General features: G+C 44.8%; 1 protein-coding gene across 5 annotated transcripts; it reads left to right on the top strand.

Annotated features, from left to right (window-relative positions):
• Positions 1-10,201: 10,201 nt before the first annotated feature.
• On the top strand, positions 10,202-21,821 carry OSGIN2 (oxidative stress induced growth inhibitor family member 2). Of its 5 annotated transcripts, XM_081919771.1 has the most exons (7): positions 10,557-10,680; positions 10,711-11,058; positions 14,493-14,647; positions 16,530-16,666; positions 17,884-18,075; positions 19,415-19,506; positions 20,558-21,821. In XM_081919771.1, exons 2-7 carry the CDS (start codon positions 11,015-11,017, stop codon positions 21,597-21,599), a joined length of 1,662 nt encoding a protein of 553 aa, XP_081775897.1. In that variant the 5' UTR covers positions 10,557-10,680; positions 10,711-11,014; the 3' UTR covers positions 21,600-21,821. The 5 variants fall into 5 exon arrangements, with proteins under 5 accessions (XP_081775896.1, XP_081775897.1, XP_081775898.1 ...); XM_081919770.1 differs by having other exon boundaries at positions 10,202-11,058; XM_081919772.1 differs by lacking the exons at positions 10,557-10,680; positions 10,711-11,058 and adding an exon at positions 11,166-11,404.
• Positions 21,822-22,949: the final 1,128 nt, after the last annotated feature.

Raw genomic sequence — 22,949 nt, 5'->3', positions numbered from 1 at the left:
GGGATTGAGCCCCCCCATCAAGGATGAGATCGCTAGGGGGGACAGACCCCAGACCCTAGAAGACGTGGTGCACCGGGCTTTAGCTATTGGAATTCGACATGAGGGACGTCCGTGGCACGAGGAGGACGGGCCCCAAGCGCGTGCGCAAGCGAGGACTCTCCCTTTTGTGCACAGGGATTTCAGCCGTGCGCACCCCTCGCCAATGGGGAAGGACAGCGAGGAGCCAATGGAGATTGGTGGTGCTAGGGCTCAGAAGCCATCCCAGAGCCCTGTCCCTGGTGCAGCCAAAGCGAAGCCTCCTAGAGGAACCAGGAAGTGTTACATCTGTGACAGTGCGCACCATATGGCGAAGGAGTGCCCCCAGAGGCTCCAGAAGCACACTGCAGCACTGGCAACTGTAACAGCAGAGGTGCAACCAGGGGAGCAGCTTCAGGGAAACGACAGTGCCTGGCTGGAAGCAGAGCTACTGGGGCTCAGCCAGGCGGATCTGTAGACAAGCCCCCAGCATCACTGCAGAGCGTGGACCCTTTGCCTCCCAGACCGGCAGTTCTGCTCACAGCAACACTCCAGTTGCCTGATGGGAGACTCCTCGAGGTTCCAATAACGATCGATTCGGGAAGCAACGCCGACTTCGTGGGACTGCAGTTCGTTAAGCAGCACAACATGGCGCTCCTGCCTGCAACGACGCCTCTAAACGTGGTCACGGTAGACGGCAGGAAGTTGCTGGGGGGGCAAGTGGTGCAGCAAACCCCTCCCATGATGATGCAGATTGGCAACCATCGAGAACTTATTAGTTTCAATGTCACCCATTTATCGGACACACCCATCGTGTTAGGCATGAGTTGGCTGGAGAGGCACAGTCCCGCGGTTGCGTGGTACCAGCGGCAGATCACCTTTTGTTCATCGTATTGTGCTCAGCATTGCTTTCAGACCGATCAGGGAGGAGAAGCCGAGCAGCAGTTGCATCTGGGTATGGTGCAAACAGTGCCTCACAAGTACCAGGACTTCTTGGAGGTTTTCTGTGAGAAGGAAGCTGACAAGTTGCCGCCTCACAGACCTTACGACTGCGCGATTGATTTAGTGCCAGGGGCGCAACTGCCTGCTGCCAAGCTGTACTCCATGTCGGAAGACGAGATGCAAGAGCTTCGGGAGTTCATAGACCATAACCTCAAGCGAGGTTTCATCCAGGAATCTAAAGCAGCGGGTGGCAGCCCTGTGTTCTTCGTGAAGAAGAAAAACACGCCCCAAAAAAGGCTTATAGTGGATTACAGGTTCATAAACAGCTTGACTAAGCCCAAAGCTTTCCCCATGCCCAAGATTGACGACCTTTTAGCGACCGTCAGGAGGGGCAAGATTTTCACCAAGCTGGACCTACGTGGAGCTTACAATCTCATCCGCATCCGGAAAGGAGATGAGTGGAAGACCGCCATGTTCACCCCTCTGGGCACATACGAATACAGAGTCATGCCTTTCGGTCTCCAAAATGGCAGCCACGTTTTTCAAGCATTTATGCACCACGTGCTAGCAGGTCTCCTCTACAAGAAGTGTGTCTGCTTTCTCGACGATATCCTGATTTTCTCGGAATCGCCGGAGGATCACGATAAGGACGTGAGGGAGGTCCTGCAGAGGCTGAAGGACCACAGGCTGTACGCCAAGTTGGAAAAATGCCAGTTTGATGTCAGAGAGGTTGATTTCCTTGGCTACAAGTTGTCCGACGAGGGACTGGCCATGGACAGGGCTAAGGTTCAAGCGCTGTTGGACTGGAAAAGCCCTCGAAATCGGAAAGAGGTCCAGAGGTTCATCGGCTTTGCCAATTTTTACCGCAAGTTTATTAAAGGTTTTGCGAACGCGACGGCGGCTATCACTGACACCCTCAGTTCCAAGAAGAAGAAGTTCGTCTGGACCGAACAAGCGGAGCGGTCCTTCCGGACGCTTAAAGGTCTTTTCGCCTCCGAAGAGCAGCTGCTCCACGTGAATCCCGGCAGACCCATGCGGGTAGAGACCGATGCGTCAGACAGAGCGGTTGGGGCCGTTCTTTTGCAAGAGGATTCACAAGGCAACTGGAGACCGGGTGCGTTCTACTCCCGGAAGCTCAGCAAGACGGAGCGCAATTATACCATATGGGACAGGGAGTTGTTGGCCATTCATGCAGCTTTCAAAGCGTGGCGACACTTCTTAATAGGAGCCAAGCACACGGTGCAAGTCCGCACGGATCACAAGAACTTAGAGTATTGGCGGACGGCTAAGTTACAGACCCAGCGACACATGCGCTGGGCGGAGTTCTTTGCGGATTTCGACTTCAAAATAGAATACATCCCAGGAGACTCCAATGTTATTGCAGACGCGCTGTCCCGAAAGCCGCAATACTTGGAGGAAGCGGCTCCAATCGCAGCAAAGCACATTTTCGCACCGCAGGCGTGGACGTGCGCTACCATCGCAGTCGACCTGGACGCGGTGCGACGCGCGTTGCAAAGGGATCAGTTTGCACAGTCCAAGATGGAGGAGCTACGCGGAGGGTCGCGAGACAACGATGAGTTCCAATTGCAAGATGGACTTTTGACTCGTAAGGGTGCCCTTTACGTGCCCACCGACGATCTTCGAGCCAAGGTTCTGCAACAATTGCATGACGCCCCTAGTGCAGGCCATTTCGGCAAAGAGAAGACGATGGAGTTGGTGGCTAGAGACTTTTGGTGGCCCCAGATGAGAGGAGAGGTGGCGGACTACGTCGCCAGGTGTGATATCTGCCAGAGGTCCAAACCAGTGCATCAGAAGCAGGCGGGATTGCTAGAACCGCTGGAGACACCGCAGCAACCGTGGGAGAGGGTAGCGTTGGACTTTGTTACGGACCTGCCCAGCTCCAGAGGTAAGACGGCGGTGTTAGTGGTGGTGGACTTGTTCACCAAGATGGCGCATTTCATCCCTTGTGCCAAGGTGGCGACCGCAGAACAGACCGCAAAGCTCTTCATCGATCACGTCTTCAGAGTGCATGGACTTCCGCAGTCCGTCTTGTCCGACAGGGGGCGCCAGTTTGTTTCCACTTTCTGGCGAAAGCTTCTGGGCATCTTGCACGTCAAAATCAACCTGACATCGGCGAGACATCCACAAACCAACGGTCAAGCGGAGAGGGTCAACGCGATCATGCAGCAGTACCTGCGGTGCTACGCCAACCAGCGACCTGCGGCGTGGGTGGACTATCTGCCGATGGCTGAATTCGCCTACAACAACACGAAACACGCATCCACCGGGGTGACGCCTTTCTTCGCGAACAATGGCCGTCATCCCAGAACCTTCCCGAGATTTGCGGCACCAGGAGGGGGGGGGCCTCAAGATGCCGACCAGTTTGCAGCGGAGTTGCAAGAGGTGCACGAGGAGCTGCGGAGACATTTGGAGCTGGCAAAACAGGCGTATAAGGTGCAGGCCGATAAGCACAGGAGGGCGGGAGAGGACATCCAGATTGGGGACTGGGTGTGGTTAGCAGCCCACGCGATGCCGGCCAGGTCATTGGCCAAGAAGAAGTTAGGACACAGGCAGCTAGGGCCATATCAAGTTGAGGCTAAGATCAATCCGGTGGCTTTTCGTCTAGCCCTTCCGGAGGGTTCCAGGGTGCACCCGGTCTTTCATAGGTCGGTGCTCACTCCCTACAAAACCCCACACAGGTTTCAAGAGTCAGGAGCACTCCCAGAGCCACGTAGGAGGGCGCCTGAGGGGGGGGAATCGCCAAGACCAGAACCTCTTAACGAGGTCACAGAGATACTGGACTCGAGATGGGGGGAGGAGGGAGTTGAATATTTTCTAGCCAGGGAAGGCACTCCGGCCTCTGCCAATAGCTGGGTGCCGGATTACGCGTTGGACGAACCCCTGTTGAAGGAGGAGTTCCATGCACTTTTTCCGCACAAGCCCATGCCCGAGGAGTATTTTGAGGATTGGCTTTTCACGCCCACTTTGTCAGACAGCACGTTCGAGGGTTTCTCCTCACCCGAGGGCCATACGCCCGAAACAAGCCCGACCAGGGATCCGAGACTGGGGGGGGAGGAGACAGGCCCTTGTTGGTGGGTGGATCAGCCAAGGGAGGCATGGAGTCAGAGATGGATGGTAGGTCCTTGGCAGGCAGCGCCAGGAGAAGCAGTGATGGAGGAAGAGACTGTGAGGTCTGTGGGTGGGGAACCCGAGTTCGAACACACATATACGGAGATGACAGAGGAGAACGTTGACGTGGACAACTTGTATCCTGAACCGACCCCGGAAGAACCACGTTTTCCTCAACCTGCACCCGGCGAGCGGGAGGGGGGAAGGGGGGGCTTCGAGGGGGGGATGGATGTCAGGGTTTCTGGGAGAGAGGAGGAGATGACAGAGGAGACGGAGAGCGAGTGGGAGGAGGGGCAGAAGGATGAGGAAGAAGATGACGGAATTCTGAGGGAATCCACGAGTCTGAGCAGCGAGTCAGAGGATTCTCAAAAGGGGGTTACCTTAATCAAGCAAAAGGGAGGAGAAGGGAGAAGCGGAGAGGAGCCCAGTGGAAGACAGACGCAGCAAGAGGCGTCTCAGCCGGAACGGAGTAAAGGGGGTGGAGTCGTCAGCCTCTTGGAGGGAGCAGGATTAGGAGAGAACAGAGAAAGGGGGTTGGAGCAAGGTGTTCAGCCGGAAAGGGTGGAGAGCAGAACAAGGGGTGGTGTAGCGGTCGAAAGAAAGGTCAGCAGCAACGTACGCGCGCCAAGTTCAAACGTAGAGGCGCGCGGAAGTGGAGAGAGCTCAGGGGAGGAGCCCGGCCCTAAAGCCAGAAGGAGGGGGGAAGAGGCGGCAGAGGATTCAGCCTCAGGCGAGTCACGGAGAGAGGGAACCCAGGGGGGCAGGAAGACCCTGCGGAAAAGAAAGGAGAGGAAGAGGTGGTCTAGAGCCAGGCTATTAAGTTGGTGTGGAAGAGGGGAGGAGTCAGAGGGGACTTCAGCGGTCTAACGTGACAGACGTACGGCCACGATGCTGAACTGTACGAGAAGCAGAAATCTTCAATAAACTTTTCCTGTAAATAAACTGCAACGGAGTGAGGTCTCTTGTGAGCTGGGACCCGTCCTGGGTGGCCGTGACAGCAACCTATTAAACACCCTTTGATGTCCATAAATGTTCTTTGCTATATTTAGAGGGCCAGATCACCAATTTGCTTCTTCTAATGGTGTCGGTGGATGAAAACCTAGCAACAGGGCATACAAGTTCAAACTGCTATTGGAATAAAACCTGCCACCAGTGGAATGAAACAACTTTTATTAGGGGGAAATGCATATTATGTTTTTATGAGCTGTCCTTTATCTCTTGCAGAAAGCTTTCATATTGCTTATAAAAAATGTGTGATGCCAAAGGAGTATTCTGTATTCTGAATTTGGGGAAACCTCTTCAGCAGCAGAAGTAATTGCTAGGTGGAGAAATTCTCCTTCTCCTCCTCCTCCTCCTCCTCCTCCTCCTCCTCCTTCTTCTTCCAGAATTTTATTAATCTAGATTTTCAAGATAACCTGCAAAAGAGAACCATAAAACAAATATGAAACAGATCAAAAACATGAGAAACAATGGCAATTATCGTAGCAACAGTAAAAATACAAAAAGCAGTAGATATAAAATCATGGGGATTTTTTTTAAAAAAAATGTCTAAAATGTGGCTCTCTGGGCAACCCAGTCACATAGCAGCTTGTAAATAATAGTTGTTATTTTTAAGAAAGCCTACAGAGTGGCAGGGATATATAGAGAAGGACCTCTGGTGCCAGACTTAACAAACAGGTAGGTTCCTTTTTTGAATAAGAAAAGGGGGCACAGCTAAAATTTTCAGTGAATATATCCCCTCCACAGACACCTCTGTGATGATGAAGGTATTAAAATATCCTCTTGTTCTTCAATAAAAAAGAGGAGACCAGATAGTATCCAAGCTATCTTTTTTGGAGATGCGCTTAATTAGTCGCCAATGGTATGTGTGGCATTCTGATAGAGCAATACTCCAGATATTATTAATCCAAGCCTCTATTAGTATATTAGAGGTTTCCTTCCATCGTTGGGAAAAGGAAAATTGAAGGAAAGAAAGTGGCAGTGATTTATGCAAGCGCCGCTGAATCCTTGCCTGGCTTGGAGCAACGCAAACACAAAACCAACACACAATAATGCAAGTGGTGTTCTAGAAGCTGAACCCACTAGAAGCTGTTCGGTGAAGCTTACTCCCCAAGTAAATGTGTTTGGGACTGCAGGCTTAGCTGCATAGGTTTTCGCTCACGGTGGTTTTCGATGAACAAACCTTTGATCCTTAGGAAGATGCAGTTATTCAGCCATTTATATTGTGTTAATCAATTTAATAGAAAATGATCCTTTGGGGAAAAAATCAAAAGTGCTTACCAATTAAAAATAGTGTCCATGGAAAGAAAGCAATGGTTTTGACCTTTCTACTGTTATTGAATGGTAAATAAAGGCATCTATTGTTGGAGCTAGAAAAATGTCTCGTCTGTAGTGGAAGGGATTTGTTTATGGAATGACAGACAGTGTTCATTTCTATTTTTAACCAGGCTGCTTGTTTTTATGTAACTAAAGGGCCAATTCCTGCAATTGCTTTGGGGGTTATTTATTAATTTATTTTTAATTAAACATGAATCCTTGCCACACAACCATATTATTTACACAACAAATCTGCTTTGTTAGTGCAAGATACAAGTATTAACACCTTTCCTTAGCAGCGAATCTACAATACTATGTTATTGTGCAATCTCTACTCAACAAACCAATCTATTGCAGAAGAGCCTAGACTACTTAATTTACTTTTCACATTGGTATCAGTCACTTTTTACATTATTTAATGTAATACAACCTCTGCATCACTTTTGAACTACCCATATTGGGTTTTGCTTCCCACTTGGGAGGAGGGAGCCTTGAAGCCAAGTTATGGTATTTAAACATTAGCCCAATCCAAAAGTCCAGTGCAAAGAGCCAGTGCTGACACTGACAAGGCTTTCTATGCTGGCTATCAAATGTATTCTCCCAGAGCCAAAACATTGGTAGCCAAAACAGAATGTTGGCTCATGATTGGAGAGAAGGAAGAGGCCAGGAAATAGGGGATAGATTAGAATGCCTGGAAAATGAACATTTTATTATGGTTCCAACTTGTTGAACCCTGTTCGCCAATCTAAAATATGTGTGAAGATGACCCTATTAACCCTTAGACTTGAACAGGAGGCTGTAAGAGCAAACTAGTAAGTCCTTATTTTTCATAAATTGCTCAGTTAAGATTCCATTAGGATTCATTCAATCCAAATTATTATCTTGAAACAAAACTTACGAGAAAAAGGTTCTGTTTTTTAGGACTGATCAACCATAGTATTTGACTATTTGTGCTAGCATTTGTGTTTAAAGAGTAGGCTACAAATTTTACTGAAAAACAGTAATGGATAACGTTCATAGCCCTTTAGGTTTTTTTTTTTTTAATGCCCTAATCTTAATACTTTTAAGTCCCATCGCTTTGTCGCTTATATTCCGTGTGATATAAAGATGAACAAATGCAGAGGAATTCACTGAACACAGCATATCCCTCAGGAACTTGCATGGCAGACTAAAACACTGCTGTTCTGTTTACAGCATTGGGAAAGGAACAATTAGACATTGAATCTAATAATCCCCCAGTACATGTGCCAGGAAATCAAATACACAGAGAATTTTAGAAAAAAGGATAAACTGTACTACAAAGGATAGTAGAATGGAATTATTCTTCACCAGGGAAGCATTTATATTCCCATGACTTATTTGCATTTAATCTTCCTGAATATAGGTTTGTAAAAACTCTTTTAATTCCATCAATCTTTATTTTTTAAAATAAAGCAGGTTATGACCATTTCCACTGTGCAGCTGTGGTTCAGTCAGCTACCCTCCTATGCTGGTCACTACAACATACAAATTTTGGTTACCTTGACCTCCTTGCCCTGCTGCCGAAATCACACAACTGCCTAACTTGCTTTTTACCTTATTTGCCACTGCAGCTGATGTCAGGAGTGAGCCAGCAGTAATCAGAATAAGTGAAGTCAGCTCTTTATGAGAGAAAAAACAGGATCTTCACAGGCGTGCCAGGCCTAATGAGCACAGCAATTCTGCCTAAGTCCCCCCCCCTCTCCAGGGTTTCCCCCAAGCAATCTGATACTGTGCCTGTGTGCCTTTGCTCCTTTCACTTTATGCCTCTCTTGGTCCTAGGAGACTGGGGGAGGAGAGGAGCATGTTACAGGAGGGGGAGATGTGTGCTTCTATACCAGCCTGACTTATCTCTACCTCTTCGTCTCACTCCTCCCCTTCTTCTTCTGGACTTCTCTCTGACACAAGACTTTCCCAGCTCAGTTACCTCTTCAGCTTCTGACACCTTCTTCCCTGTCTTCTTCTTCTGATCGCTCATTGCCATCCCACCACCACTCCCTAGGCTTTGAGCCTTCTTCCCTTGGAGGTTCCTCAGCTGGTTCCTCCCACCATTCCTCTGCGTACAGCCAGTCCATGACATCTGAGATGCTTTGTCAGGCAGGGCTACCCTCTTGCTTGTAAAATGCTAATGCAATTGGTTCGTTATTTTGTCACTGATATCCAGATGATCCAGGGAAGATGCAAATGTGATATACTTTGGTGGTGTTAATAGTTTTGGTCAAGAACTGGTGTTGGTTCCTAAATAATTGTGCATCTAACAGATTTTTCCCCCCACTAGGATACAATTTATTTAAAAAGCTCACAATCAATGCTAAATTTTACACAACCACCTTGTGATTGGGTGATTGCATCGCTCCAAGAAGGACAAAAGTTAGGGAGATCACGATTAAAATTGGGGAGGGGGAGCCATTACCAGCAGTGGGATGTTCTAGAAGTTCTCTGATCATTGGTTTGGCATTTGGCAGAATAGTTAAAGCTTCTGTAATCAGGGGCGTCGACTTATAAAAAATATTGGGGGGGCGGGGGCCCATACCGACTTATAAAAAATATTGGGGAGGCCCAAGACCTCCAAACCGCTGCTGCTGGGGGAACGAAAGGGGCGAGCCCCGGGCTGCCCCGACCTTAAGTGAACCTGTGAGGACCTGCCCTTTGCGGCAGCCGATTGGCTGCCGCCGTGGGCGGTGAATATTAATGAGCTAGGGGGAATCCCCGCTTCTCGCAGGGCTGACGCCAGCCCCACGAGATTGTTGATGGGTCGAGAGCCCGCAACCCCACCCCCTCTCTAGATCGGGAGTGGCTTTGTTTTAACTCATTACTGAATGTATTTTAAAAGGTAACTATCGTCAAACAAGGAAAATAAAAAATACCAACATAATTTTGTGATTTTACAAAGCATAATATAACTAATAATTTTCTTAAATTATTGGGGGGGCAGAGCCCCCCCAAACGAATTTTTGAGGGGGCTCAGGCCCCCTCAGGCCCCATGGAGTCGGCGCCTCTGTAATGGGTATACTTTTGTGATTATCTCTGCACTAATATGTGCAAGACAGCTGAGGAACTCGCAGCAGCCCAGTGTCTTTGACCCACACATCCTGCAGGAAGTGGTGGAGTCAGAAATGGTGAGAGTTGGTGGGGAACACAACCTTCACCTTAAATGCTGTTTCCTCTCTCAAAGGTTCCACTAAGTGTCATCTGACACATGTGGGACGAAGCCCCACTGACAACCCAAATTACTTAGTGGAAAAGCACTGACTGTTATCTGTTAATGATATTTCAGCTGATGTTCACCCCGCACCCCAGCACTTAATAGCTGGGAATGAGGCACAAGATGTCAGGCAGGGGACATTCAGGACCCAGAAGCCCACCTGCACAGGACAATGCGAAAGAGATAAAGGTGCTTAAAAAGATCCTTTTGGGAATTACAGTATAGGGACAGCACTACTCAAACAGTATATAAATTTATTCATGTACGTGACTACAGCAGCAAGAATTTTACTTGCCCCAAAATGGAAAGTCCCAGTGAAAGAAGAATGGATACAAAAAGCTTATGGAATATGCAGAAATGACGAATCTTACCGGAAAAATGAGAAATCAAGATAACAAACTTTTTATAGAATGGAAATGGTTTATTGAATGTTTACAAATAAATTGTAAACAGAAAAGAACATTGGCAGGATTATTGTAATAACCTGCAGTTTTTATAAGAGTATACATTTAAAGCAAATGAATAAATGAGTAAATGTTAATTTGGAATATGCGGGGGGGGGGATTAAGTAACCGCAGAAAGAGGGGGAAGGAAGTCGAGTTTTGAAATGTCAAAATGACTGTAAAATTATTGACATGTATGAAACTGAAAATCATAAATGATAAGGACCACCATTTCAGCTGTAAAACTATAGCAGCAGCAGCAGCAGTATTTGCACCGGCTCCCTCAGGCTCCGCGTGGCTACACGTGAGAATGTTGTTCGGAAATGGGGAAGAGGGTGCTGAAAAGAAGACGCGTGTAGAGAGACGGTGACATCCGGTCGAGTTTATTTTGGGAGGGACAGAAGCTAAGGAAACTGTGCCACTTATGGCAACCAACGAGGCGTCGATAAACCCCGATTCATCCCCCCCCCAACTTTCGGTGACCTCGTTATGTGCGCGGCGTATCTACTGCGCAACCCCCATCATTTCCCGCCCGCAGCCGACTTTCATCTCTTATCACACGGTGCCGCCGTCAAGCAGCAGCAGCAGCAGCGGCCGTTGTTGGGGACAGCGGTGCTCCTTTCCCCGCCCCCCTCGGAGTAGCGGCTCCTCCGCGGAGGACCGTGAGGAAGGCGTTGGCGGGGGGCTGAGGCGCCTCCCTCCTCTTCCTCCGCCGCCGCGGAGGCTCCTCCCTCGCTCCCGTGTGACTGGCCTAGTGCCGCATGTGAGGCAAGAAGGCGGGAGGAGGAGAGGCGCCCGGCCGACAGCGGCCCCCAGTGCGGCGGCGGCGGGAGGGAGAACAAGAGGCGGCGGAGGAAGAGCAGCAGCAGCAACGGCCACATCCCCCATCTGCCGCCTCGACGCTTCTTCTCTTCCCCCTCCCCCTCCCAACCCCCGTTAATCCCTCATGACGGTTTGGTGCTGCCGGTGTTCCCTGGCCGGTCACTTCAGGTAACGCTTATTCGCCAGGCCGGCCGAGGGAAATAGGTTTGTGGGTCAAGGGGGGGGGGACGAGAACGGCGGCGGGGGGGGGGGGGTGAGAGAGAAAGAAAAGGCTCCTTCCATCCTCCCCTTTCTCTTCCGGCTCCTCCCTCTCCTCTCAGAGCCGGCGATGTGGGAGTCCGCGCGGGATGCCTTCCTGCCCGCTGCTGCTGCTGCTGCTCCTCCTCAGCCGGCCGGCCAGCCGGCCTGCACTTCACTGAGGAGGAGATGGAGGAGCGAAGGAGGAAGGTCACGGGGTCGGGCGGGGGCGCGCGCGCGCGCGTGCCCGCACTCTGTAAACGGAGGAAGGGAGAAGGTGAGGTGCTTTGAAGAGCATCCTGGAGGCGCGCGGGGACTTGGGTGGTGGTGCTGAGGAGGGAGGGAGAGGCGAAGGTGTGCAAGGTAAGGTGTATTGCTGGCTGATGATGCTAAGGACGGAGGGATGGGAGGAGGCAAAGCAAAGGCCCACCTAAATGAGCCACATGAAAAGGAGCATCGCCTTTCCATAGATGATGATGATGATGACGGCAGCGGTGGAAGATTTCTGAATGGCCAAGATGGGTCGTGATTTGAAATGTTGTTGCATGACGGGCAGGTAGGCTTGGAAATCGCCTCTCTGCAACACACATGGCATTTATGTGCACACATGGTTTTGTGTGTGTGTGTGTACACATGGGTGGCACTGTGGTCTAAACCACTGAACCTCTTGGGCTTGCCAGTTGGAAGGTCGGTGGTTCGAATCCGCATGACAGGGTGAACTCCCGTTGCTCTGTCCCAGCTCCTGCCATCCTAGCAGTTCAAAAGCACTCCAGTGCAAGTAGATAAATAGGTAGTGCAGCGCTGGGAAGGTAAATAGTGTTTTTGTGCGCTCTGGCACTCGTCATGGTGTCCCGTTCTGCCAGAAGTGGTTTAGTCATGCTGGCCACGTGACCCAGAAAGCTGTCTGTGTACAAACGCCGGCTCCCTCGGCCTGAAAGCGAGATGAGCGCCGCAACCCCATAGTCACCTTTGACTGGACTTAACCGTCCAGGGGTCCTTTATATAAACACACACACGGCACCTCACTTGTTTGTGTATATGGTATATTTGTATTCTATCTTTCTTCCATGAATAAAACAGCAAAAGAGGCTTGGGGCACTTAAAAAGACTTAACACGTTCAGTATAGTGTAAGCTTTTAGAGACGAAGGTACGCTTCACTTCTGGAGATTCTTCCATGATGAAACTAGTTGTAGGTAAGATTATTTGCAGGTCTACCATTGTTTAGGCACTGATCATCCCCATTGCTGCTTCACTTTTGATTTTGGATTTTGATTAAATATTACAGTTGCAGGCTAAATTTATGGATATAGAATGGAGCAAAATGATACTTACTGGTAGTCAACTGGTAAAAGAATGTCTTCAGAAAGTTAGGCTATCCTAGACTTCAAGTCCCAGACTATCGTAGAGCCATAAATAATTTTACCCAATGCCCATAACTCATAGCCTGTATCTCTGGAAATTTAAATTTATGGGTAAATAGTAGGTCAACTGTGAAAGGGTGTTGAATACCTCATCATGGTTTTCTGATTTTTGACAAATTTCATAGGGATCTTTCAGATGTTACTTAGAGTAGCTGACACCACCCAAAAAGGATATGCAGTCATTTGTTTTGTGGGTTACAGTGCAGCCTTTGCATTTTAGTTTCTGCTGTAATTTCTGGTGGTGTTTGGTGTAAGGTGGCTGCCTGGAATATTTGCTAGTGCTATTGTTCTAATTGTCTTGGCATAAGCAAGCATAACTTAATTGCCATATATTTAACAAACTCTTTTAAACAGATGTTGTGTTATGTCATATCCTGTATTTTAAATATCTGAAGATATTTCCTGTGAAGATGAATGTGTAACTGTAATAGACTGGTATAGTGTAGAAAAGGTGTTATTGATGCTGGTTTTTACTGGTGTAAGAACAGAATGAGAGTCCTGCTGGAGCAGACCTGGGGCCCATCTAGTTGTGCATCCTTTTGTCCACAGATGCCTGTAAAAAACCCATAAATACTTTTTTCCTTTAGCCTTTAATGTAAAACTTCATAGATTACAAGGGAGGACAGCAGAAAAAGGTACACTTGTCAGCGTGCAGACATTGTGGTTTTGCAAAACAACATAGCTTCCTTTAGTTTGTAGCCACAACAGAGATGTGGGGAACCTATTAAGCTTTATTGAGATATATTCTGCAGTAGAGTACCGTAGGTGCCTATATTTAAGCCATTTAAATGACCTGATGGTTGACAGCAAGCATAGAATTGGTTCCAATTATCCATGGTTTCTATTATTTTAACCATGAATTTGCCACATGTATGGCACTGCAGGGTTTGTCCTAAGCTTAATCTGTATCTTTAGCTGCATATAAGTATGTTTGCATGCATGAATGTCCTGTGTGATTTTTGGTTCCAGGGAGGCAGACAGCTGTATTCTGGATGAGGTTATATGAGCTTTACCAAAGAAAGGAAAATGCTTGAGGCTGACATGTGCCGACTGTAGGACTGTGCAAAAGCAGTCCTAGAGCCAGCAGTGCCTACTTAAATATTAGCTTAGAGGTGGATTTGATGGGAAATACAATTAGTGTCAGAGTTGGCAGGTTCCTGGATTGTAGGAGGAGGGAGGGAACCTACTGCAGAACTCTACATTTCCATTTAAATTCTTGAGGAAGCGCTTGCATTGCACTTAGATTATGCAATGACTTATTCTTAGAAGCTATTTTGGAACCAATTCATACATTCTTCTTAATAAATATTTTGGTTTTGATCCAAAGATCCTTTGAGTGGCATTTAGTTCATGGGATACTCTCTCTGGTGGAAGGGAGAAGGCAATTTTTTGCTGATTCCCCTTGCAGGTGCCCCACCAAAATGTGCCCTGGAGGATTCAGGAACCATCTGGAAGGTGGGGGGGAAGGGGAAGTCAACAAAATACACCTCCTCCCTTCTACCAGTGGATGTGTCCTCTGGGTTCAAAACACAAATAGAAGGAGCCTTCTGTAGAAGAGAAAGTAAGGATCCAAGTCACAAACATTAGTTAATATATCAAAAAATTAATATAGCTTCGTATGACCAGTTACCTCTGATTATTAGTTATAGAAATTGTATCAGACAATTTATAGTAAAAGAAATCTGTGTCATTCAACATGCACGCTCCTCTGTCCTTTTGTAAATATATATGGGTAAAACCCCCTACTTTTTCCTTGTAGGATTCCAAAATAGCAGTATCAGTTTAAGAAAAGGAAAAGTGGATTTGCAACTCTGAAATTTTCCTAAATGCTGACAGACTTTCTTTTGCTTATATATCATCAGGCCAATGACTTTATATTAACTTAAGTTTATTCTATTAAGAATGTGTTGTAGTGATGAACTGATTTATTTCCTTTTAAATAGAAACTACTGTAGCCCTGAAACCGAAGGACATTTTTTGAATTCCTTAGTGCAGTATTTTGGTGACAGCTTTGGGACAAATGTTAAAACAATGCCCTTACTAGAAGAAGCTACTCTACCTGTGGACCCACCACTGAGTTTGCCAGTGGTAGTAATAGGTGAGTTATTCTCAGAATTTCAGTATATGAATAAGAATCTAAAATATTGAATGTGTTTGAAATTTATTAATTATAACTTAACAACCTTGTCTTATCACAGACTGCTTATTAAGTTGTGATATAATTGAGAGTTCTAGTTATCATGTTATACAGGTATAGTGTGATTTGATGCTGTTGGAAAAATATTTGAGCTACAATGGTTTCCTTCATAACTGGGGAAAACTTAATGTTGTATAGTAGAATAGGAATTGCCAAAGTGTACCTCCTTGTCACTGAATCTAGCTCTTTGGGGCCCTATATACCCGTTACATGCAACCTGGTCATGTCTGTAAAGGAGCAGCTGCTCTAATGCTCGCTTTCCTCTCCGCTCCCCATTTCCTTTTCCTTTTGTATCATGTCTATTTGATTATGAGTCTAGCAGTTCAAAAGCACGCCAGTGCAAGTAGATAAATAGGTACTCCTGTGGCAGGAAGGTAAACAGTGTTTCCGTGTGCTCTGGTTTCTGTCACGTTGTGCCAGAAGCGATGTAGTCATGCTGGCCACATGATCCGGAAAGCTGTCTGCGGACAAATGCCAGCTCCCCCGGCCTGAAAGCGAGATGAGCACCACAACCCCATAGTCGCCTTTGACTGGACTTAACTGTCCAGGGGTCCTTTACCTTTACCTGTGCTTTATCTTTTTGTATCTGAACAGAACTTCAACAAAAATTAAGCACTTTTTAAAAAGTATCTAACAACAAGAACATAGAAACTCATGTAATCAAAATGAGAGGACTCAAGCACCTCCACCTTTTAGGGAGAGTAGAGTGTTTCATCCTTAGCTGTTTTTCTGTTTCCATTTGGCTGCCCCTCCTACTTTGGGTCAGGGAGGAAACAACTTGGGAGGCCAGTTTTTGAATGGCAAAATAGCTTTGTCTCCATATTTGGTGACTGGGAGAATATCTGTAATTGGGACTTATTAAAACCATGAAACAGTGAAACAAATTCCTTGCTATACAGTAATTGGAATAAAATATGTAGCCTGCAAAGATGTTGAAAGTTTTATATTAGATGTTAACCTAGAAGTGAAAGTGGTTTGGATTATACTGTTGAAGGAGGAAGTACTATTATTTTACGATAGCTGAGGCTCTATGCTGCCCTAAGATCAGTTTTGGTGACATGATGCTATGCAAATATTGTTCCAAAGTGCTGCAGATGGTTTTTCTGCCTTTTCACAACACAAGGTATCTCGATGCTAGGAAAAGAGTCTTCCCCACCCACCCATAACACTCCTTCAATTTACAATAGCAACAAACTTGTTTTGTAAAAAGTAACAAAATAAATAGTAACACAGATTTGTAATCAAATACAGGTTCAAAGCAATTACATTATCAACAACTAATTACCTATAAACTAATTAAAACTATATTATATTGCAAAATAAATTTGTATATCAGCCCAAAAAGCTGACAAAAAGCCAAGAAACTTCACATTAAATTAAAAAGTAATCTGGCTCCACTTTAACAGTAAAAGTAAAATTTTACTTTACATGTCTGATTATCTAGCTAAATATGTGTGGACACAAGGGATTTTTAGCTCTTCTGCCACTATTCAGAAAGTTAGCAACCAATAAGCAGAGCAGTATTGGTAGAGTCAGAAATTCATTGATCAGAATTGAGGTAATAAACTTGGCAAATAATATTCTAGACTATATCTGCAAAAATACTAGGCATCCTATAGCAAAAGCTGAGCTCTTTTAAATTCCTTGATTGCAATGAGGGGGAGATAAGCATGTCTTTGATTTCATGCCTTAAAGTCTTTATCTTGGTCATTATCTTGGTCCAGATTACAAGATATAATTTTAAACTTTAGTAAATCTTATATCATTTTTAAAATACCATTAGGTAATGGACCATCGGGAATTTGCCTCTCATACATGCTGTCTGGATACAGGCCATATTTGTCTCCTGCAACAGAACATCCAAATCCTATTTTGCATAATAAATTAAAAGAATCTAGTCATCTTTCTATTGTTGATCAGGTAAGCTACCAATTATGAAATTACACATTTAATTGCATATCAGGACTGGAAGAAAAGTGCATTACATATATAATATACAATTACATACTCTTGGCTTAGAAAAATTAGTTCATATTTCTGTTGTGCATCGTGGTAGAAGCAAAGTATTCTGCTTTTCTCAGGTTTTTCAGTGTCAAATAGGACTTGGGGATCCAAAATGCCAATTATTTTTTTATGACAATCCTGTGTATTTAAAATTTAAGAGCTGCCTCCAAAATATATCTTGTTTGGCACTCTGACATCTTTCCGCAGGGCCTGCAAGACAGAGCTGTTCCACCAGGCCTTTGGCCAGGGCACAGCCTGACTCCCTCCCTTGGCAATCTTCGCGGAGCTCTGGCCCAATGGTTGCCAGTGGCTTGATTTGAATTAATTTTATAATGAATGATTTTAGAGTGTTAGGTTGTGTTGTACTGTTGTACTGTTTTATTGTTGTTAGCCGCCCTGAGCCTGGCTTCGGCTGGTGAGGGCGGGATATTAATAATATTAATAATAATAATAATTAATAATAATTAATAATAATAATATACCTGTGTTCCATGAACAACAGACTTTTATCACCTTAAAGACTAACAGATTTATTTTTGCAGAAGCCCAGAAAAGGGAGATCTGTGACCCTCCAGGTGTTGCTGGACTACAACTCCCATCATCCCTGACAATTGGCCATGCCAATTGAACTCTGACAAGAGTCCAATAACACCTGCAAGGCCACAGGTTGTGAACTTAGCTGATGGGGTTCAGTATACATCACTCTAATGAGTGATATGACAGAGATGAGCTATTGCTGAAAATGGTTTTAGGCATCATGAAGCCCACTTGGACTTCCCCAAATGATTAGTCTCTTTTCATCAGCTAAAAAGAGACTAATCATATGACATACAGAAAACATTCTATCAATTCCTTGTATCAATTGCAGCTCAAACTTGATTCCATTAAAATAATTCCCAAGGGTTTAAGTGTGTAATCCGTGGGGAGAAGCCAGATGACATAATGAAGCTTGTTTGCACTCATTGTGATCAGGAAACCAAGGGATAAAACTAGTACAAGTTTGGTACATCTGATATCTATATATAGCCAGGCCTGAGAAACATGGTATAGAGAGTTAAAACTCTTTTACTGCCCATTATTTTATATTCTAAGGGAAAGTTACATTGCCGTTTAAAACTGTCTTCTCACATTAGGAGTTGGAGTACTTGGCGGAAGGTCTAGAAGGACGCTCTTCGAATCCTGTTGCAGTTCTCTTTGACACACTGCTTCATCCTGATGCTGACTTTGGATTTAACTATCCACCTGTTCTTGACTGGAAACTGGAACCAGAGCACTATATCCCTCATATGGTGCTTGGCAAAGGACCACCTGGTGGTGCTTGGCATGTGAGAACTTTTTCCATTTTGCTGTTGGAACCACACTTGATCAGAGAACTTCACCTTACATGTTGGCTATGGGAACAATGGGTACCTACCACACATTGTTCCTGATTGGTTGTAAGTCCTGTGGCATGTACCCATTTCAAGAGGTTCATGTTTTGGCGCTACATCATGGGGAGTGTCTTAATATTTTAAATGAATAAACCAATGTGTAAAGAATTCCCAAAAGCTTCACATACTACATACCTATTTTGCAAATGATCTTTGTTCTCACTTCCAAAGGCTTACATTTTTGTGCTTGCCTTTTGTAGAAAACTAGGTACAGTGGTGCCTCGCAAGACGAAATTAATCCGTTCCGTGAGGCTCTTCGTATAGCGGTTTTTTCGTCTTGCGAAGCAAGCCCATTGACAGCTTAGCGGATTAGCGCTACAGCTGTCAAGCGGCTTCCAGCGATCAGCTGTTAAGCGGCTTATCAGCGGAACAGCTGATAAGCGGCTTAAGAAAAGGGCGGAAAAAACCCGCGGGGGGATGCAAGATTTTTTTCGTCTTGCGAAGCAACCCCATAGGGGAATTCGTTTTGTGAAGCGCCTCCAAAACGGAAAACCCTTTCGTCTAGCGGGTTTTTCGTCTTGCGAGGCATTCGTCTTGCGGGGCACCACTGTATGTGTTACACTCCTTGAATTAGATTTTATGGAGGTATATATGTTTCTAAACGAATCATTACTTGCTTACAGCCTAAGAGTGAAGTTACATCACTTGATTATTTGGGCCAATGCAATGATAACATAGCACAGACCATTTATCACCTTCCCACCCCCCCCCACCCCCCAAGAACTATCATCCTGCACAATTAACTGAGGGCATTTTTAGTAATATTTTTTTTGTGAATATTGTGGGGCTGCATAGTTGGCAAAATAGACCATGGAAGGCTAGAAATGAGGCCAAAGGCTGTAGGCTACCTGCTATAGGAGATTTCCTCCTGACTTTATTTCCTTAGCTGTAACGTCTAGTGTAATTTGCTGTCGGGATCCTCTGGATCACTCGGGGAGTTCTCATACCAGCAGCAGATGGTTGGGAGTTGAAACACCATGCTGTCCTGAAGATGTGCATGGCAAGCTGTTCCAAACATTACAACTGGAATAAGAAGAGTTGCCAAGTTGAAGCTTTTTGCAAAGCTGATAATATAGCACATAGACTGGTCCTTTAGAACATGATTTATGGGATCTTTTTTCTGTTTGTTATGAAATGAAGCCTAACAATTTAACTTTGCTCCTAGGTAGGTGGAATGAGATGACCTTAAGCAAAATTTAAATATTTTGTCCTGGTATTATTTTCTTTTCCATAGAATATGGAAGGTTCCATGCTGACTATCAGTTTTGGAGATTGGATGGAATTACCTGGATACACATTTAAAGACTGGACTGCTACCAAGCGAAGGTGAGGACTGTAACATTCTTGTAATGACTGATGGAGGGGAAATTGCTTCTGTCAGTGGATGGAGAATCAAAAGTTTCAATGTTTCTGTGATCTATTTTTCAAAAGTACAAGAAGCTCTTATACATTCCTGGGGTAGGACCTCAGGTATATGGCCTCACATTGTTATATATACAGTGGTACCTCAGGTTAAGTACTTAATTTGTTCTGGAGGTCTGTACTTAACCTGAAACTGTTCTTAACCTAAAGCACCACTTTAGCTAATGGGGCCTCCTGCTGCCACCGTGCTGCTGGAGGACGATTTCTGTTCTCATCCTGAAGCAAAGTTCTTAACCTGAAGCACTATTTCTGGGTTAGCAGAGTCTGTAACCTGAAGCATATGTAACCTGAAGCGTATGTAACCCGAGGTACCACTGTATTCCATATGATCTACAGCTCTTCCATTCAATACAGGGGCTGGAAATGTAAATACTATTTTATTTAATTGCAATATGGGGTTGACAGGTGCATATGCAAAAGTCAGAAAAGACTTTGAGCCATCACTCACAAATGTCTGTGTCTTGCTTGGAACGTCATGCTTTGAGAGCCACTGTCTGCATCTGCATATAACAGAAAGCCAAGAATCTTTGCTTAACAACCCATACTATACTAGACTGAAGATGGATGCAGGGCCACCATTTCTTCTGCTTCACGTCTCCCCCGTGTGAGCAGGGAAACAAGGTGATAGCTTAGCATTATGTCCAAACTCGTGTTCATAGGTTTATTTTGCCATAAAAAGCCAGGATTCATATCTCAACAACAAAGCATACATTCATGCTGGTTAATCATCCTGGCTTGTTGGGGCAAAACAAATCCAGTTTAAGCAGTGAAAACATTTAAAAAAATAAATCATGCCAAAAAGAAAGAACAAATGTACTGATCTAATACAAAAGCTGAAAATTCTTTCTTTAGCAATCTGACCTGAATATGGCCGTACAGTCACATTACAAGTTTAAGGAGGTGGTGAACAATAAACTAAATGTGAATAATCAGATTTTATCTTTATCTTTTTCAGAAATATAAAGTGTGACAGAGTTCTGCCAGAGCAAATTGCTAGCTATTACAAGCACTATGTTAAAGTCATGGGCCTTGAAAAAAACTTCAGGGAAAACACGTACATAACGTCTGTCTCAAGGCTTTACCGAGAACAGGACCATGAAGATGAAAGTGAAGTGAGTGAAGATGTTTTGCCACAGCATTTGCAACTGGAAGAGCAAGGTGGACAGACTATACTGATCAAGAGAAACTGGGAAATCAGAGGTTATCAGAGAGCAGCGGATGGCTCTCATGTGCCATTCTGTTTGTTTGCTGAGAATGTTGTTCTTGCCACTGGAACTTTTGATTCTCCTGGCAGACTCCAAGTAGAAGGTGAAGACTTTCCTTTCGTTCTGCATTCCATATCTGAGTTTGGTGCTGCTGTCGACAAAGGAATATTATGTGGGAAAGCAGATCCAGTCTTGATCATAGGTGGTGGACTTACAGCGGCTGATGCAGTTCTGTGTGCTTATAACAACAACATCCCTGTAATTCATGCATTCCGTAGGAGGGTTACTGATCCAAGTTTGATTTTCAAACAGTTGCCTAAAAAGCTTTACCCCGAATACCATAAGGTCTACCATATGATGTGCACTCACTCAGTCACTACAGACTATAATTTGCACCATGCTTATACCAGTTTTCCAGAACATCGGGTCCTTTCATTTCAGCCAGATATGAAATGTGTCCTGCAGAGTGCCTCTGGATTGAAGAAGATCTTAAAGTTCTCTGTAGCCTTAGTGTTAATAGGTTCTCATCCTAACCTATGCTTCCTGAAGGGCCAAGGCCAGGGTATAGGCCATAACCCAAATGAACCAATTACGTGCAAGGGTAACCCTATTGAAATTGATCCATATACATATGAGTGCACAAAGGAACCCAATCTTTTTGCAGTAGGTCCACTGATTGGAGACAATTTTGTACGTTTTTTAAAAGGGGGGGCACTGGGCATTACACGGCATTTGGTCGCGAAGCAGAAGCATCAACTCATAGCTGAAAGAGAAGGAGATGGAGTTCCCTAAACCAAACAGCCATAGACATCATCTAAGGAACTTCAGGCATATGCTAATAACTGACCCATAACATCTAGTCATTGGCAGCCTTGTTTTTGTTATCCATAAGTGTTCTTCATACTTTCATTGCCTTGTAGAGAATGAGACTACAGTATTCCAGCCTGTACAAAAATTGTTTTTACTGGAATTGCTTCCAGTTAAAAGAAACCGTAAATGATTATAAGTCGTGCAGATTTTATTTGGTTTTGTACGCTGATGAGAAAATATTTACCACTCTAGAGAAAAATGGTTTCTGCTCATGAACTAATAGTTTTGCTATATAAAACTAGACCATGGTTGAAATATAGAAGCTTTTCTTTAAGACAAAGCAAAAAAAATATTCAGCAGTTGATTTGCAGCAAGTACTTTATTTTACCCTTGGTTGTTGTGGGAAGTATTTATAACTTTTAAAATGGCCTGTAAAATAAAGATCGTTGCGAACGGAAACAGTTAAATGATACTCCAGATTGATATTCCAGCACAGTTGGTAGTTGGAAGCAGTTGTCATAAGTATGCAGGCATGCCATATGAAATGTAGCACACTAGCCTCTTCTACAGTGGTGTAAAATGAAGTACTGCTTATGTAACATCGTTATGAGGGATCACGTAATGGATTTACTGCTGTAGTAAAAACATTAATGCCTTGGAAACAAAGTGTTTTATATGAATAACCTGCTCTGTCACAGGAATTTTATTTGTAAAAGGTATTTTCAGAACAGCTCAGCATGGAAGTCTTGTTCAGTTTGAGCATCACAGGATTCTCAACATTCAAGATGTGCCTGATCTCTCTGGTCTCAAACAGAACTTAGTGTTGATTGGACGCACACAGCCCAGTCCAGAGATGACTAAACTCACCTTTAGGTCCCTTTGAAATTGCTTTTTACCATGCACATCATGTTCCAATGTCGTATGTAAAGACAGGGAAACACCTGTAGTTTTCATTACTGCAGATCAACAATGATGAAATAAACGTAGCTTGATTAAAAGAACTGCAGCAATAAAAACCACAAGAAAAAGGACGTGGTTCCTTACACACTACTAAATGATGTGAATTATGAATACCTTAAGTTCTGAAACTTTGATTTCAAAGGGTATTAAGCATACTTTCTTTGGATTTGCCTGTTAGCTGCATTCCCTGTGTATATGTGTCAGTTCTGCATGTAAGCAGTTTTTCCTCACCTTCAACACACAAATCACACCTGCCTGCCTTCAGTAGTTTCCTTAGTCAGCTTCCCCATGCAGACTGTTTAACTGTTGGGGTTTGATTCATTAAAGAGAACTTTTAAACCTATGTTTGCTCACAATGGAGGAAACATGAAA

Source organism: Podarcis melisellensis (genome assembly GCF_964234715.1).
Source record: "Podarcis melisellensis genome assembly, chromosome: 7".
Lineage (NCBI taxonomy): Eukaryota > Metazoa > Chordata > Lepidosauria > Squamata > Lacertidae > Podarcis > Podarcis melisellensis.
The sequence above is the reverse complement of the archived record's forward strand: the minus strand, read 5'-3'. Positions and strand labels throughout refer to the sequence as shown.

Bases quoted from the DNA above. Each gene is read 5' to 3' on its own strand.
- OSGIN2 (XM_081919769.1), top strand. From the start codon at position 11,637: ATGGCCAAGATGGGTCGTGATTTGAAATGTTGTTGCATGACGGGCAG. The intron at 16,667-17,883 runs GTAAGCTACCAA...TTCTCACATTAG, and splicing joins ATCTTTCTATTGTTGATCAG to GAGTTGGAGTACTTGGCGGA. The intron at 19,507-20,557 runs GTGAGGACTGTA...TATCTTTTTCAG, and splicing joins TGGACTGCTACCAAGCGAAG to AAATATAAAGTGTGACAGAG.